Source organism: Epinephelus fuscoguttatus, linkage group LG19 (assembly GCF_011397635.1).
Source record: "Epinephelus fuscoguttatus linkage group LG19, E.fuscoguttatus.final_Chr_v1".
NCBI classification, from domain to species: domain Eukaryota; kingdom Metazoa; phylum Chordata; class Actinopteri; order Perciformes; family Serranidae; genus Epinephelus; species Epinephelus fuscoguttatus.
The window spans coordinates 39779960-39798463 of NC_064770.1; the positions used below are offsets into that span (position 1 = coordinate 39779960).

The 18504-nt window shown below is 42.3% G+C and overlaps 1 protein-coding gene across 2 annotated transcripts in view; it reads left to right on the forward strand.

Annotated features, from left to right (window-relative positions):
- Positions 1-239: 239 nt before the first annotated feature.
- Positions 240-18504, forward strand: part of LOC125879293 (beta-1,4 N-acetylgalactosaminyltransferase 2-like) — a 28424-nt gene continuing 10159 nt past the window's right edge. The window contains exons 1-6 of one of the 2 annotated variants that reach the window (XM_049561090.1): positions 240-391; positions 6539-6672; positions 8220-8363; positions 11035-11141; positions 14591-14628; positions 16704-16770. In XM_049561090.1, the coding sequence (XP_049417047.1) occupies positions 389-391; positions 6539-6672; positions 8220-8363; positions 11035-11141; positions 14591-14628; positions 16704-16770 (493 nt within the window). In that variant the 5' untranslated portion in view covers positions 240-388. Of the gene's footprint in view, positions 392-6538; positions 6673-8219; positions 8364-11034; positions 11142-13023; positions 13824-14590; positions 14629-16703; positions 16771-18504 lie in introns of those variants that run through there. The other variant, XM_049561091.1, reaches the window with a different exon arrangement.

The following is an 18504-nucleotide window of genomic DNA, read 5'->3' on the forward strand; positions in this document are numbered from 1 at the left end:
GTATGACAAATTTCAGTTACACAGGGAAATCATGATTATCATTATTAAAGGGCAGTTTATAGGTGTGGGTACAAGCTTGGAATTTAATAGTTCATCTTTTGGGCAAAGCACTGTAGGTTCAATGTTCGTCACAACCCTCTCTCTTCTTGCTCCACCCCATCAGTTATTATCTGTGCATCCTACTTTATCACTGTGCAGAGTACAGGCACTGAGACACGCTTCCTCCTGGTAACAAACAACACTGCCCGCTCAACTCACCTGTGGCCAGTCTCGCCTTATTTCTTTGGAAAGTAGACGTGTCCACATTCCACACAGTTGGTCGCACCTCACTGATCACTGGACAGTTTATGTCACGTTTACAGGACAAGTGGAACCCTGACCACAGCAGATGGTGAGAACTGGAGAACTTTCATGTAAAAGTTTAAATGTCATCACTTTATCTTTTAATGTTAACTTTAAATAAAACAGTGTCTTCCTCCTGATGGTGATCCAACAGCCACCATCAGAATTTGGAGACGTCACATTTTGAAGCTCTTTTTATGAGACGTGAAGCTGAACTGTTTGAAATTTAACCTTTGCCATTTTTTTTTTAATGATTCACGACTAAATGAATAAAATAAATAAATAAAACTTATTCACTGTAAACTTGCCTTGCTGAATATTTATTTGTTGTTAGGTTATTTTACTTTATTATTTATTTGTATATTTTATCTTACTCCTTATTCCTGAACTCGTTTACTTTTTTTATTTTGACCTGGAGTGTCGTGAAAGGCGCCTATAAATAAATTGTATTATTATTATTAATAGATTATGAGACCGGTCACTCTCTGCTGTTTATTCGTCTCTCTTTGTTTCTTTCTTTGAAGGAAATGTTAAATTTGTAGGAAGACTTTTGTGTTCTGTTTCAACCATGAGACCTGTTTTTCACTGTCACCACTCACAATAAATAATAATAATAAATATATAATATATGTGAAATGTATTATATGTAAATGTAAGTAGTTGACACATATAAGTAAGTATTATGTGTAAATATATAAAGTAACATTAAAGATAAAAGAAATGACATTTAAACAGCAGAGAGTGACCAGTCTGTGTTCTCCTTATGTCATCATCAATGTTTACATAAATGCAAAATTAAATCTAAAACAATTCGTCCTCACGTTTCATATTAAGAGCTTCAAAATGTGATTTTTTAAAAATTGCTATTGTGCAACATCAGGAGGATGCAAGTAATTTTATTTTCAAATTTAACATTCTATCTATCTATCTGTTTATCTATTGGAAACACGATCAATATTTTGCACTTCAGTTTAGTTCAGATTGAAACTTGTGTAACGTCAGGTCCAGTCGGTGTGATACGTGCTTTACGGTGATGACTAAAAGTCACGTTTAGCTTTATGAAACAAAACTCCTCACTCCTGTTTCTTGCCAGGAATTTAGTTTTATATTATATATTTATTTTGTTACTCCTAAGTTGTATTTTAGGGCTGTTCTTCTTTTGATAGGAATGCTCTAAAAACTCCACTTAGGAGTTAAAAGCAGAGGTGGGGGACTCGAGTCGCAAGTTTTAACCCTCCGAAACCTGCAGTGAAGTCACTCAGACACATTTCACAAGTATTTTTTAAACCTCAGCAAAATGGTTTTATTTCTTTAAAAAACTGTATGTTTATTATTATTTATTTATTTTATCATAATAATACATTTAAAATTGGGTTACAGAAAAAAATATACATACTATATTTTTATTATTTGTATTTTGATTATACATTAAAAATTAGGTTAGGAAAATAATAATATTTATATACACTATGTTCACTATTTTTATTTATTATTTCATTTCGACCTCTCTTTAAAGTCATTTCCTGTTTTGTTTTTTGTTTAACTTTTATTTTTTCGCTCTAATTTTCAGGTTTTTTTGTAACATTTTACTGAACTCATAATCATGTTTGGGTCATTTCTTGTTTTTAAAGAAATCATTTAGCTCAGGATTAAAAGCGTTAACGACTTGAGACCTGCTTGACTGACACTGATGAAAGACTGGACTTGACTTTGACGTGGTATTCATGACTTGAAATTTGACTTTAACTCGAGACAGATGACTTGAAAGGACTTGACTTTTTTCCTAATTAAATATCAATATGATCATTAATATATATAATATGATGCACATGTTGCAGCGGCGGCTGATATTCATGCCCACGCTACGACAGCTCTGTCCTCCTCGGAGGAATGTCGGTGTGTTCAGTGGCATCATGAGCTTCACTGCTTCGTGCTTTTATTCAGTTCTATCTGCGTGATATCTGCGTGATACGTGTCAGTTAAGTTTTTAAAAAGCATAAGTATTGAGCGTGCTTTGTAACCAGCGCCACACCGTCAGCTCCAGGCCGTTACACACACTCATTCACCACTGTGAAAGCAGATACATGTGCTGGCAGCTTTCTATGCTCCGGCTCTGCTCTTATCTGCACAAGGTTTTGATAAAACCATAGTTTAACAACTGCTCCTGCCTGCTGTCCCAACATAAGGTTGTGAGTGTGTGCAGGTGCGTGTGCACCATAACATAGTTTCCCCTGTGACTTTTATTTGGCCTCCCGTTCCTGCTTGGCTAGTTTGGGGATTTTAACAATGTGTTATTATCTCAGCTGCTCTCTGTCTTTCACCCAGATGATGTTACAGAGGCCCGACTCTGGCCACTTTTAATTCAAAGCTAAAAACGCTCTGTTATGACACAGCCTTTAATCACTGCAAACTTATGTTAAACTGGATTTCAAATCATTTTAAATAATATCTTTATCTTTGCACCTCATCTGCACTTTTGCTGTTTTTAATGGTAACTTTTTATTGTAAATAATTTGGTCATAAACAAAAATCTCTTCGGACTCTACTCAGCCACTGTCCTCTGAACACGAACTTCTCCCATCAGGAGGAAGATTTCGTATACCAAAGTGCAAAACAAACCACCTCAAATTACCATTTGTTCCAGCCTCCATTAAGCTGTTGAACAATGTTAAAAACTAGTGCAACAGAGCAACGAGCAATGTGCATTAAACACAAGGCACTTTAGCACTCAGCACTCCTTCTTGCACTTTAGACGTCTCTGTATGTTTCTGTGTTGTGACTGTTAAATGTAGTCCATGTCTGTTTCATGTGATAGAACTGTCATTGTGAAGCGATGAAATGTAGCACTGTGCCCGAGATGAATTTCCCTTAGGGGACAATAAAGTTTACCTTACCTTACCTTTTGTAGCTCTGTTCGTTACTCTTTCATTGTAAATCTGCATCCTTTGTGATGTTTTATATTTTATTGCTCTGTAAAGGTCTTTGAATTGTCCTGGTGTATAAAATGTGATATACAAATAAAGCTGCCTCGCCGTCTCCCACAAAGTGACCATCTGTAAATGCATGTGTTTGTTAAGTGCTGAGCATACGACAAGATTTCTGCTCCTGTCCAAATCTTCCTGCACATTCAAAAACATACCTCATATATCTGTGTTCTGAAAAGTCGTATATTTGGAGAAAGAAGTTGTAATGTTTTCAAAAGGTAAGTTCAAATATTATATGTAGAGCACGTAGACATTTTCTAAGCCTATGTGGAAGTGTTAAAAACTGCAGTTGCTCTCATGGCCACTTGAGGCTGGCTCCAAGAGCGAGTCAATCCCCACAGACCTCCATGTTAAAACAGTTTTGGTCTATAGCTACTTTCAACATTCATGACAACTGTACAGGGGCTGAATTTGATGTTTTTTTGCCTTCAACAACATGTGGTTATGTTTGAGGAAAAAAGAACAGGGTTTGGCTTTACAGTGTCACAGGATGCTAACACTGCTCTCTCGGGTTAAAGTCAGTGTTTGTAGGACCCATCCACTACCCCACCCGCCTGCCTCACTTGGACCTTTGCCACTTTAACTTTCGTTCTTGTCCCGGCCACGTTTCCCCCGAAATAGCCGGGCAATCGGTCGCTTATCATGCTGATGTTAAAAGACGCCTTTTTTGTCACCAGATTTCGACAACTTCGGAGTGAGACAGAGCTCTAGTTTTTATATAACTCACCTGTTTACATTTTTTTCGAGCTCAAAGTTACACACATTTGAGGGCAGGGCCGCTTCAGCGCTTGAAACCGTCTGTAAAACATCGCTACAGTCTATGAATCAGATCCAATCCATGCTCCTTTACAGCTCCAGCCTCTCGTCTAAATATGGTCATCACAGGCTCCAAAAACCCCAAAATGACGTTGGCTGAAATGCTGAACTTGAGGCTGCAAAATGGCAGTCCTTAAACCAACGGGTGACCAACAGTGACATCATTACTTTGCTGATTACGACCTCCTCCAGCATGACAGTATGAAGGCAGTGACGTCTACAATGTTTGAAACGGTCATTTCTATTTTCTAACACATCCTCACTGTGACCTCGTCACATGTCCACGTTTGGTCATGGACTTTCCACGTCCAAATATGACGTCCAAGGTACCCTGGGTGTGTTGGTTGTTGACGTTCTGGGACGCCGTGTCAACTTCAGCCTGTTACATGCATTGTCTGTTTTCAACATACACTTCTGTTTTCACAAAAAATGTGCAGTTTGATACAGTCTCTTTCAAAATAAAAGCACTACGTAGGTACAACATCGCAAATTTTCTTTTCCTTTGACAACAAAAGCACGTGGTTGGGTTTAGGAAAAAAGAACAGGGTTTGGCTTTAGAATCGTACAGGAAGTGATTTAAAATTAACAGCTCCAGGGCACATAACATGTCTGCATGAAAGGACGGCCTTACGAATGTTTGGTGCACCTGGAGTTGACCTTTGTCATTTTGTCTCTCAATAGAAAGATAACAGAAAATATGAGAGAAATATAAGAGAATGTTAATAAATAAGAGGCCTGAAGATAAATCTACGTGCTCTGTATCTGCTGTGCATGACGTTATTGTTCTGCTGATGTGGTAGTTTCCCCTTCAGACTGTCTGACAGACTCTCACTGAGTCTGCACTTTTAAGAGTTTTTAATGATCTTTTAGTAACCACTGACTCTGGTGACTCTGCTACCCTTTTGCTTTTAGATCTCACCGCTGAGTTCGATACAGTTGACCACTCCATTCTTATTTCTTGCCTAGAACATTGTGTAGGCATTAGGGGCACTGCTCTACAGTGGTTCAAGTCCTTTCTGTTGCAGAGATTGTTTACTGTCAAATTGGTGAGGCTACATCTTCTCCTGCTCCCCTATCCTGTGGAGTCCCCCAGGGCTCTATTTTGGGGCCCATTTTCTTTACTCTGTATCTTCTGCCCCTTGGTCTTATCTTAAAGAAATTTGGCGTCGCTTACCCCCTATATGCAGACGACTCCCAAATTTACTTGCCCATCAAAAGGCTCAACAACTGCTCCCTGACGCCCTTGTTTGAGTGTCTCAAGGACATTAAGGCATGGATGGCGCTCCTTAATATAAATGAAAGTAAAACGGAAGTTGTTGTCTTTGGATCAAGTGGTACCAGCCTAGTTTCTTCCAATGACTTGGGCTTCCTACAGCCCTATGTCAAACCTGTGGTCACTAACCTTGGCGTCAAAATAGACAGTCCTCTTAAACTTGAAAAGCAGATAAATGCTGTAGTGAAGTCCAGTTTTTATCATTTCAGGCTTGTATCCAAAAAATGACCTTGAGCGGGTTATCTATGCTTTTGCTTCTAGCCGTTTGGATTACTGCAACGCACTGTATGTGGTTTATTGTTTGTTTTTAAAGCGCTGAATGGGCAAACTCAAAATGGCCCCACTGTAGAATCTTTTAAGTCCCGCCTCAAGACCCACTTGTTTTCCTTAGCTTTAGATTCTAGTTGACAAGTACACCAACCTGTCTCTGTGTCTTTTTATCTCTTGAGCTTGCTGTACTGTCTGTATCGCTTCTGTATCTATGACCTGTATATTTCTGTATAGTCCTACGTGGATATTCTGTATATTCTTATGTGGATTTCTGTATATTTCTGTATATGCTTATGTGTAGTTTTGTGCAGCACTTTGGTAACTTTGTGTTTTTGAAAAGTGCTATAGAAATAAAATGGACTGGACTGGACAGACACAGAGCCCTGTTTGGGACTCTCTCTGGACGAGGCAAAGGTTCAGCTGTGTGCTGTTCTTCATCAGAGGTAGAATACTGAAACTAACTGAAAACACTTCTGACCCACAAGCTTCCTCTGGTCCCATTTCTCTGTCTTTGTACAGTGGCAGGGAATGAATGCTCTCAGATTTAGTTCTCTAAAATGAATTGAACAAATAACATCCATGCACCACTCAGGAGACATGGGTCTGACTGCACACTGAGCCTCGTCTCTTCAGACGCATGAAGAGATTTCCTATTTAGTTACACACATGGCAAACACCGTTTGAAACTTGGCAAGCAGACACCAGCTGTTATGGTTCAATTCACTGCATGCTCTTTATTTAATGTCAGTGTTTGTGATCATTGTCAACTGGGGCTGTGCCACTATGGAGCCAGTCCAGGAATTATCAGCCAAAACATAAAAGTGTGTGTGTATGTGTGTGTGTGTGTCTACAGATGGCTGTGTACAACAGAACACCTCTTCAGATCGCTGTCGTGTGTGTATTCATCCTGCTGGCATTATATCTATATACATTACACTACTCTGTTGGATGGCTCACCCCAGAGGCTCCCATTGCACCAAAACCGAGGTAAAGGCCGCTCTGGGTCAGTGTGTGTGTTTGTGTGTTTGTGTGTTTGTGTGCTACCCTATCCTTATCTACCTTAAGGTGCGGACACACCAAACCGACATCAAAGAACTAGTGGTTACGAAAGCCAACTGTTGCGTCGTCTACGTCGCCTCACGTCGCCCTGTGTCAGTTGCATTTGAACACACTACACGGACTACATCCGACGGCCAAGTAGCACGTACGTTCTGCGCCTGCGTGAGAGAGAGCGGAGTGAGAGAGTGGTACATCCTGTCAGCCGAGGGGTTTCCTATCTGTGCAGCCGAGCACCGCAGCACCTCCACGGACTATTACATCCAGACGGTCCCGGTGTTTCCTCCGCAGGCTCCACTTCACTCAGCTGCCCGATAAACCCGCTGCTTCTTCCCACTTTAACCTGAATAACAAACCAGGGCTCGGTGCTCCGGTTGGATCCAAACGGAGAGCCGGGGCTAGCTCAGAGACTAGCGGAGGCTAACTGGCTGTGCTTCCCTCCGGTCATGCTGCGGCTAACGCTCCGCTAGCCGCTCCCAGCTAGCTCCGGTTTGTTATTCAGGTTAAAGTGGGAAGAAGCAGCGGGTCTGTGGGGCAGATTCACTCGCTACAGGGGCGAGGAAATAAAACCTGAACAGCCAATCAGAGTGATCTCTCTCTCACCGACAAGCTCCGCCGCCGATTCAACATGCTCAATCGGCCGAAAAGCTGCCGACGCCAAAGTGCCGACAGTGTGGGACCCACCGCAAAAACTAGACCCGACTTTGGTCGATGGCCAACCGTCAGCTTGGTGCATCAGGGCCTTTAGGGGCCGTGCACATGCTGTGTCTTAAACCGACTGGAACACGTGAGGTCGGGCACCGGGCGCTACTCTTGTGTCTTTTCTGTGCCAGCTTACAAGAGCGTGGCAGCAGTTTGCATCTAAGGTTGCCAAGCAACCTCATCAAGCATTGTATCACAGCCTATTTACCTGAAACCCTGAGCACAGAGCTGATCTTCTGTTGCTCCTCGTCACATGACATGCGGTGTGCACTGCTACGTTCCAAAAGTTGAAGTCAGTTTACGGCGGTGGCAGAGAGACGAGGCGCTCGGCGAGGCCCTGCCCCGTGGCCAGTGTTGCCCAGCACCAGTGAATCTGCTCCCCCAAATTAAAACATTTTACATCACATGTCAATTTAGGACATTTTAATTTCTTTTCGCCCTGAGTCTTATTATCATTTATCAATAAATTATAGTACACTTTCACACTGATTTTAATTCATCATCATTCCTCCTTTGTTTACCCAGTTTGCTCTTCACCTGATCAAAAGAATCCTTTTCATCCAAAGTATTTTCACCCCTTCATCAACCTCCCCCGCGCAAGTGTATCAGCCTAGAGGGAACAAAACAACATAAACTGAATAAGTCTGAATGACAGAAATTCTGTGCAAGCCTTTAGGCAGTGTTGGACATTGTAATTATTCTGAAGTGATAAAACGACAAAGAGGACAACAGACTTGTGTTCCTTCAGGACTTCCATATTTTCCCCGCCCCTCCAGGTCAAAACCCCCGAGTCACCATCCTCCGCCGGCTCCATGCACCTGTCCTAACGGCTCAGTGCTTCTCAAAGATCACATCCCTAAGGATCAGTACGAGGAGCTGGTGAAACGCCGAGCTAAGGAACTCCAAAATCACAAAGCCAGGTATGGGATGGATGGAGTGATTCATGACAGAAGCTTTTACTTATGAAGAGATGTTAAAGGTATCAAGATATCTCCACGTTACTGCCTTATAGTACAAAATAATGTCTTTTTGTTGCTGTTCCATTTTGTCACGCTGTAAAGTTAGCTTGTCACAAGGCAGATATACATGGCGACATAACCAGGTGTTGAAATGTTTAGCTGCAGGCATCGAAGGGAAACGATGACAGGTGAATTCAGAAGGTGTCAAGGATAGGAGCTTAGTAATTCAGTTTATCCATGAGGGAGAGAAATACAGAAGGGAGGCGAGGGCGTGGCCGCCTAGAAGGTGCTTGTGATTGGGAAATGCAAGAAGATTTAGGGGGAAAGCTTGTTGTTCCCCAGGAAATAGTTTGTACCAGGCAGAGGCCTGACTTAGTGTTGTGGTCAGTGAGTCAATGGATAGTTCATTTCATTGAGCTGACAGTTCCTTGGGAAGACTCAGTGGAAGAAGCCTAAGTAAATATATAAGCTGGTCAAATAACTCACATTGTATACCAACAGGTAACTGTAATCTAGTAACTCTGTTTTCCAAGGAGAATAAAGCTCTTTTAGCTAGTTTAACTAGCTAACTAACTATTGCTCTATCAAATCGTCCATTAGAATTAAATAACGTTCCAAGATAGTCATACTCAAAAATAACTTCTAATTTATCCGAACCAAACTTAAATTCTGGGAGTAAAGTAATTTCCCCCTAGAGGAAATAACAACCTTTGTTTTGTCTGCCAGTCTCTGCCAGTACAATCGTATCAGGACATATCATTACAAATATATCCCTATCTCACCATTCATCACATTGCAGCATTCAGTTGAGAAAAGTTGACTCACATACTGTACAGGCCAAAAGTTTGGACACACCTTCTCATTCAATGCGTTTTCTTTATTTTCATGACTATTTACATTGTAGATTCTCACTGAAGGCATCAAAACTATGAATGAACACATGTGGAGTTATGTACTTAACAAAAAAAGGTGAAATAACTGAAAACATGTTTTATATTCTAGTTTCTTCAAAATAGCCACCCTTTGCTCTGATTACTGCTTTGCACACTCTTGGCATTCTCTCCATGAGCTTCAAGAGGTAGTCACCTGAAATGGTTTCCACTTCACAGGTGTGCCTTATCAGGGTTAATGAGTGGAATTTCTTGCTTCATCAATGGGGTTGGGACCATCAGTTGTGTTGTGCAGAAGTCAGGTTAATACACAGCCGACAGCCCCATTGGACAACTGTTAAAATTCATATTATGGCAAGAACCAATCAGCTAACTAAAGAAAAACGAGTGGCCATCATTACTTTAAGAAATGAAGGTCAGTCAGTCCGGAAAATTGCAAAAACTTTAAATGTGTCCATTTAAAGTTCATCAAGCGCATGTGTTCATTCATAGTTTTGATGCCTTCAGTGAGATCCTACAATGTAAATAGTCATGAAAATAAAGAAAACACATTGAATGAAAAGGTGTGTCCAAACTTTTGGCCTGTACTGTATTTTTCAAAGTCATTTAAATATAGTGCAAACAACAGTGGTGATAAATTATCCCTCTGAACCGCTCCTACATTACATACAAGCTGTTCAGATGAATCATAACCAGCTCTAACACAAGATTTGGCATTCTCATAAATATTATGCATCACATTTAATACTCTTCCATTTATACCAAGTGGCACTAATTTAAGCCATAATGATGACCTGTCTACCAAATCAAACGCTTTTTTATAATCAACAAAAGCACAATACAGTCTTTCTTTCTTATGCAGATACCATTCAACCAGTGAGTGAAGAACAAAAACATGGTCAAGGGTTGAAAAGCCTTTCCTAAGCCCTGCCTGCTCCTCTCCAAGAATTCTTTCAGACTCTATATAAGCAGTTAGTCTGTAATTTATTACAGCCGTAAAAAGCTTACCAATACAACTAAGTAAAGTAATACCTCTGTAATTTTCAGGATCGTCTACTTATATATAATGGTTTTATCTCTCCTAAACAGCAGTCAGTGAGGACTATACCTGTTATCAGTACCAGAAAGGGCAGTTCTTTATATATTAATTCATAACTTCATCAATACTGTTTGCTTTTTTATTTGTTAATTTTTTAACCACTCGCTGTATTTCTTCCAAAGTAAACAAGTCATTTATGCATTCATTTGTAGGACAGGTGACTTGTCTGAGGTCAGATTGCTGGTCTCCTGGTGAACAATTATCACTCGATTTTTCTTAAAATATTCAGCAAAGGTTTCTATAGATACATTTCCTAATCTTCCAGATGGTTTACCTGCATTTAAAATAGACCAATATTCATTACTATTAGATTTCTTAAGTGTACGAAGTTTCTTATGTAAAGAATCATAATACTGCCTTGAACATTTCCTTATGATGGATTTATACTTTCTAGCTATACATTTTATTCCAACTTCAGATTGGACAGAGCTGTTAAATTTGAATATATACATGGATTTAAAATATTTCCTACGAGCCTCAACACATTCAGCATTAAACCAGGGTTTTCTCTTCTGTAGTTTCTTTGATGTTCTACCAAGTTTGTACAGGGCCTGACCACATGCCTTATAAACCCAAACTTTTAGCAGGATCTACCATTTACATCTGGATACCGGCACCCCCACCCTCCCTGTCTCCTCAACAGGACGACGTCTGTGTTATCCAGACTGCTGTTTGCATTGCCTAACTCTCCTCTGCAGTATCCGATCCAGGGTTTTACAGTACGGCCTTTGACCTCCAGTCTCATACCAGGTAAGCCTCACTCTGTATTCTGCTCACAGAGCATTTTTCTATCTTTTCATCTGTTTGAAGTTTGTACATCACCCAACAATAACACAGCAGTAAGTTGGAGTTGGTTGGGTTCATCTGAGTCAGTGAAACACTGAAAAATAATGCTCTCAGTCTTACGATGTCAGCTTCTGTTAGTTTTGCTTCGATAGAACGACACTCATTAACTAACCAGTTAATTATAAAAAATACTAGTAAGTAAGTAAGTAAAGTTTATTTATATAGCACCTTTCACAGATACTAGATCACAAAGTGCTTTCCAGTAGACAAAACAAGTACAACAATATAACACAACATTAAAAACAAAGCACAAAACAAAGCTTTAAAAACAAAGCAAGGCAAACGACAAGGTGTCTGCAAAGTGCAAAATGGAAATAAAACATTAGATAAAAGAAAAACAGTAAGAGATTGATGGGGTAAAAGGAGTTAGTTAACCAAAGGCCTGGCTAAAGAGCAGTGTTTTCAGTTGTTTTTTAAAAGTGTCACATGACGCTGCGGATCGCAACGAAAAGGGAGGGCATTCCAAAGTTTGGGAGCAACCGCTTGAAATGCTCGGTCTCCACGAGTGACGAAACGAGTACGTGGAACTGACAGTAGGAGCTGATCCGAGGATTTTAGAGTGCGACAAGGAGTGTAAGGTTGAAGGAGGTCTGTGATGTATGCAGGGGCTAGACCATGTCGGGCTTTAAAAGTCAGGAGCAATACTTTAAAGTTGATTCGGAATTCTACTGGAAGCCAGTGCAAGGAGGACAGGATTGGAGTGATATGAGTCCTCTTATTGCTATGGGTTAAAAGCCGAGCAGCAGCATTTTGGATAGTTTGGATACAGGCCAGAGAGGATTTATTCAAACAGGTAAAAAGAGCATTGGCATAGTCTAAGCGAGAGCTAATAAAAGCATGAATGATCAGTTCCAATTCAGCTTTGGACACAACTGACCTTAATTTGGCAATGTTCCTAAGTTGTGAGAAACAAGATCGGGTGAGTAGGCTGACGTGATTATCAAATGATAGGGCTTGGTCAAATATGACACCTAAATTACGAAGTTTGCGTTGGACACAATTGGTTAAAAACCTGATACAAGACTTGAGGCCTTTGCTTTTAGTCTGGAGCTCCATAAAATCCCCCAGGAATGAGTCCTAAAACCTGGGAATGAGTTCGCATTTTGCCACTCCAGGTTCCCTCGTCTCAAAGTCAGTGTGTTTTTGGTTTCACGCTTTCAAGCTTTCATGTGTCTTCAGAAAGGTGACTGCTAACAAATGGCCAAATGAGACTACAGAACGTCATCACGCCAAACAGAGCTTTACAGCTGTGCTGTGGGAGCGACATTTAGTTTGGTTTAGTTTGTTTAATTCAATTCAGTTTTATTTATTAAGCCCAATATCACAAATCATATTTTGAAGCCCTTTTTAAACAGGAATTGTGCAAATTTGCAGGAAAGCCCAATCAGTGTTTTTTCAGCATTGGCAGTATAAAAACAAAATCGGGGAGTGCAGCAAAATGCCGCCTACCTACTTTTGTTTATACAGAATGTGCCTTTTTCGGGGCAATGGGGGGCGTGAGCAAGTAACAAAACGTGTAGCTCAGCGTGTGACGTAAACAGTGACGTGGGAGGGAAGCCGCGGCTGGTCAGTCCTTCGGTGATTCTCTCGTAAGTCGGCCCGTTCTTCACCGTCCCCGTCATCTGACGGTTAATGGCCTCTTCGTTTGCGAGGACAAGGAGGGCGCGCAATTCCTTGTCTCCCCAGTTGCTCATCTTTACAGTGTCTGTCAGGTTTGTGTTTCCCTCTTGCTACTAGCTGCTCGCTAATTCCTGCTATCAGCTGTTTCCTGTTTATCCACCGCCAGTGGGTCACACGTGCGGCGTCATCAACAGCTCCTCCCACAAGTCATCAACAGCTCCTCCCACAAGTCATCAACAGCTCCTCCCACAAGTCACCAACAGCCCCTCCCACAAGTCATCAACAGCTCCTCCCACAAGTCATCAACAGCTCCTCCCACAAGTCATCAACAGCCCCTCCACAAGTCATCAACAGCTCCTCCCACAAGTCATCAACAGCACCTCCCACAAGTCATCAACAACTCCTCCCACAAGTCATCAACAGCCCCTCCCACAAGTCATCAACAACTCCTCCCACAAGTCATCAACAGCCCCTCCCACAAGTCATCAACAACTCCTCCCACAAGTCATCAACAGCCCCTCCCACAAGTCATCACCAGCCCCTCCCACAAGTCATCAACAGCCCCTCCCACAAGTCATCAACAGCTCCTCCCACAAGTCATCAACAGCCCCTCCCACAAGTCATCAACAACTCCTCCCACAAGTCATCAACAGCCCCTCCCACAAGTCATCAACAACTCCTCCCACAAGTCATCAACAGCCCCTCCCACAAGTCATCAACAACTCCTCCCACAAGTCATCAACAGCCCCTCCCACAAGTCATCAACAACTCCTCCCACAAGTCATCAACAACTCCTCCCACAAGTCATCAACAGCCCCTCCCACAAGTCATCAACAACTCCTCCCACAAGTCATCAACAGCTCCTCCCACAAGTCATCAACAGCTCCTCCCACAAGTCATCAACAGCTCCTCCCACAAGTCATCAACAGCCCCTCCCGTTGCAGAAGGCCGCCTTGGTCTGTTTAAACTAAAAGGGTTCCACCAATATGTCTACCCTACGAGGAGGAAAATTGGGCACCTTGGATCAACTCGCCAATCCGGCTCTGTGTGTCTAAACGCTCGCATCTTGCCGGCAAAACGGCCCAACATTCACCGAAAATCTGGCAGTGTGAAAGGGGCTAGAGTTAGCGAGCACTGTGGCTGATTCAGTGATTACAGCTGGTAAAACCGTCTCGGTGGCGGCACAGTGTTGCTATGGAAACATGGTGGCCACCCTCCGGAGTCCCCCCAAGTAGCCCCGGTGAACGAGTGGCTTCATTTTTAGCCTTAAAAGCCCTTTAGCATTGTTAGCTATGTTAGCACAACTGTGCTAAAGGGCTTTGCGTGTCAAAATTTACTCACTGGGGAAACCTGGGGGGAGATCAGAGGGTGGGCACAATGTCTCCACGGCAACACTGTTTGGTCGGGACGGCTTTACTAGCGGTATTTGGCGAAAGAGTGACGTCGCATCCTCAGCTGTAGAAGTGAATTGTCTTAATGTCATCATAAAACAAAAAGCATAACTCACAAACTCTCCACAAAGATTTTCATGGGTGTCTCTGTTTAATGAGCCATAAATGACACCAGAGAGCACAAAAGACAATATAAAAGGTGTGCTCCAGAGACAGGAAGCTGGATGGAAATTTTCAGTTGTTTAACAGAAGGAAGTTAAATGTTGTTAAAGTCAATAAAGCCAGAGATTAATGTGTGTCTTCCTGTAAACGTATAAAAGCATGAGCTCATTTTGGTTTCAGGTTTATCTCTGCATGCAGAACACAGAAGCAGCTACAAGGTTGGTGCGATCTCACAGATCATTCTCACACAGATCACATGGGCGCAATGATGGCATCTGGCTGGTTGATACTAGATGGCTGCTGAACTGTTTGAAAATCCATGATATAATATATTAAACATATAAAAAATACTGATCTATTTGAATCCCGATCATCATCATCCTCACTGTGACCTCGTCACATGTCCACGTTTGGTCATGGACTTTCCACGTCCACATATGACGTCCAAGGTACCCTGGGTGTGTTGGTTGTTGACGTTCTGGGACACCGTGTCAACTTCAGCCTGTTACATGCATCGTCTGTTTTCAACATACACTTCTTCCTGATGCCGCTGGGCACTGTTAACTATAACTGCAACCAGTGGCGTATCATGCTGACGAAAAAAGCTGGTTTTCGACAACTTGAGAGTGAGATCGGGTTGCACTGAAACTTTGCAGTTCAGGTTTGATGTTGAAAGCCAATTAGTGGGTTTTATTTTGATTTTGACAAGTTTTAATTTTTTTGTTTCATACCAAAAATATTTTAATAATTGTATAGTTGCCATACGTCAGGCAAACACGTGATTTGTCTATAGTCCAAATTGAAAGAGGATGAATACCATAGCAGAACATGACTATGCATGTAGTCAACCTTGGCTTGGTCACACCAGCAATTTAAGCAACAAAATTTCGTATTTAATCCTGGGTCCGCCCACATCCAGTACATCAAACTTGATCATTCAGGACAAGTGGGAACATCGGATCCTCTCCAATGTACTATGTCTCTAACTTGCTGCATTTATGACGCCTGCACACAACGTCCTAGCACACAATTACTATTCATTTAGAAAAACCTGCACATAAACTATGTGGAATCCTTAAACAGTATTGTGGATGGGGTTCAACGTCCAACGCCGCCTTCCTGATCCTTTCAAATTTCTAGCATGCACACTATCCAAGAGAGCTTTTATCCGCCTCTTCAGATAAACTTTATATTGAGTAAAATGATGTGCAGTAAAGCTTGACAATGTCTACTGATCTGGCATATGACAAAGTCCACCATGAACACTGTGATAGACAATGGGACCATTGCATCCATCACTGCCCAAACCAACAAACTGCCACCTTTATGCATTACACTGGCGCAACTGTCAGGATTAAGACACGGACAGAGCACCTGGACATGTGTGTGTGTGTGTGTGTGTGTGTGTGTGTGTGTAACAGAAGTTGTAAGGTGAACCAAAGCATGCAGACTTTGTGTATATTGTATTAATAACTTGCTCAGAATGCTGCTTTGTCACCTTTTGACCCGCCTGCCTGAACCTGTGATATTTATACACCAAGGAGTCCTCCACCCCTACAGCCACATAGATGGTTTGTTCCTACCCTCTAATATAACCCAGGGGAGCGTTACTAAATTAGCACTCCACTGATGAATGACAGAGGTCATGGCAGTTTTATGTTTGTGGTTAATGTTGTGAAATGGTCTCAGTTACACCAAAACGATAAGGTTAGGTTTAGGCAACAAAGGTAGAGAAAAAGGATCAGGGTTTAGCTTAGAGTAAGTACGTCTTTTACAAATGTAATGTACATACATGACGAGGTGCCCTTGAGCAAGGCACCGCACTCCCCAATCGCTCAAGGCGCCTGTCCATGGGCAGCCCCCTCACTCTGACATCTCTCCATTTAATGCATTTAATGTCTTGTTTGTGCATGTGTGTGTATGACAATGGAGTGAAAACACTGAATTTCCCCCTTGAGGATTAATAAAGTATATATATCTGTTTGAAAAAAAAACATATTTTGTGAGGTCACAGTGACCTTGACCAAGTCCAAGTCCTTCCTTTGTCTGATTCTCTGAAATGATTTTGTGGCAGTGGTGTGGGGGTGGCCTTCTCTCAGCTCGAAGTTTTCTTGGAAGCAACAACATCATGTTAACTATTACCTCTGGTACTTCAGGAAGTCTTCACATTTGATCATTAACACATCAATGAACACACTGTGCTTCGAGAAAATGACTAAACATTAATACAGAGAGATGTGCAGCTATGTGTACTTTAGGAGCTCCGTAGTTTACTTAGGTGTGTCTACTCCAGGTGTCCTTGAGTGTGTCCAAAGGCGTCCTGACCGCGGAGAGTCCAACTGAAGGAGTGAAGGTCCAAGGTGAGATTACAATACACACTGTAGACGCCAGTCCATCCATGACACAACATTTTAATGTTAAGTCTACATAGATGCCCAGTTTGAAAATGTCACAATGACATGAAAACTTTCAAATTAAAACTCAGCTTGAGTGATTATCATATGTGCACCGCATGGCCATGGACCGCCCACTTTGCCAAACCTGTCATGCATGAGACGACAGACTATTGAAGTAAGGAAGGGAAAAAGAAGAAGCGGTGCAAGGAAACACGGCTTTAAAGCCAGTTTTTATAGTGGCCAAACAGTGGTACTGCAATTTCTGGCCCCAAAATGACTTTTCCCAGTGACCTATATTGGGGGAAGAGATATCTGTAAATCAAAGGATGAATTTTCTTTTGATGTCACCCCTGTGAAATGATTCATTCTGGTATCAGGATTTAATCCATCTGGTCTGATAACACCCTCACTCGTGAACAAGACCCTGAGATACTTGAACTCCCTCGCTTGGGGCAGTAACTCTCCCCCAACCCGGAGAGGACAATCCACCGGTTTCCAACAGAGGACCATGGCCTCAGACTTGGAGGTGCTGACTCTGTCGGAAACCGGTGGATTGTCCTCTCCGGGTTGGGGGAGAGTTACTGCCTCGTGAGATGGATCGGCGGGTCGTGCAGCTTCTGCAGTGATGTGGATGCTGCGCCGGTCTGTTATGGTGAACAGGGAGCTGAGCCTGAAGGCAAAGCTTTCAATTTCCTGGTCCATCTCCGTCCCAACCCTCACCTATGGTCATGAGCTCTGGGTAGTGACTGAAAGAATGAGGTCACAGATACAAGCGTCTGAAATGAGTTTCCTCTGTAGGGTGTCTGGGCTCAGCCTTAGAGATAGGGGGAGGAGTCAGACATCTGGAGGGAGCTCGGAGTAGAGCCGCTGCTCCTTCATGTTGAGGTGGTTCAACATCTGATCAGGATCCTCCTGGGCGCCTCCTGTTAGAGGTGCTCTGGGCACGTCTCACTGGTAGGATGACTGGGAAGCAGCACCGATCATCCAGGAAATCTCCCACCATGGAAATAGAACCGCTCAGCAACTTTCATAGGGATAAATGAGGCCCTGCTGCTAACGCTGTATTTAGGTCTCTTAGGACATCCATGGCCGACTCTTGGCTTACAGTACATGTTTTAACATTAAACTATATATAGAGTCTTTTACTGTTAGCTAACTGTATGAGGTTTTTTGGTGGGCGGGACTTAGCAATCCTCCACAGACGTTAGCTAGCGCTAGCTAACAAGTTGTGTTGTCTTGTTTTAGACGATGGAGGAAGATGATGTGAGTGGTGCGTTCAGAAACACTCATTGTGAGTGTGGGAGCGCACTCTGGACACTCTGTCTGTGGAGACGGAGCAGCAGAGCGCCGAGCGGAGTGAATGTGTGATTAACTTAACAGTTGGTTCATTCATGTAGAAATACATGGGCTTGGACAGAAACTGTGCGTCTTCACGCCGGGTCGGGACTTAGTTTTTGGGGTCTCCTTCACAGGTTGTAGTTATTAAATAGCGATGGCTAGGTCTGATTTGGTCAATCAACCAAGCAAACAGCAGCGGACAAGACTTGATGTTGTGTCCTTAATACAGCAGCTGACTTTTTTGCAAATCATGCTGCAGTGTTTTAGATATTATTATTTCAAAAAGAAAACACCAGGGTTGGACAGACTAGACACAATGACGTGCAGAGTAGGAACCTCTGAGAAGTCAGATTTTACTTT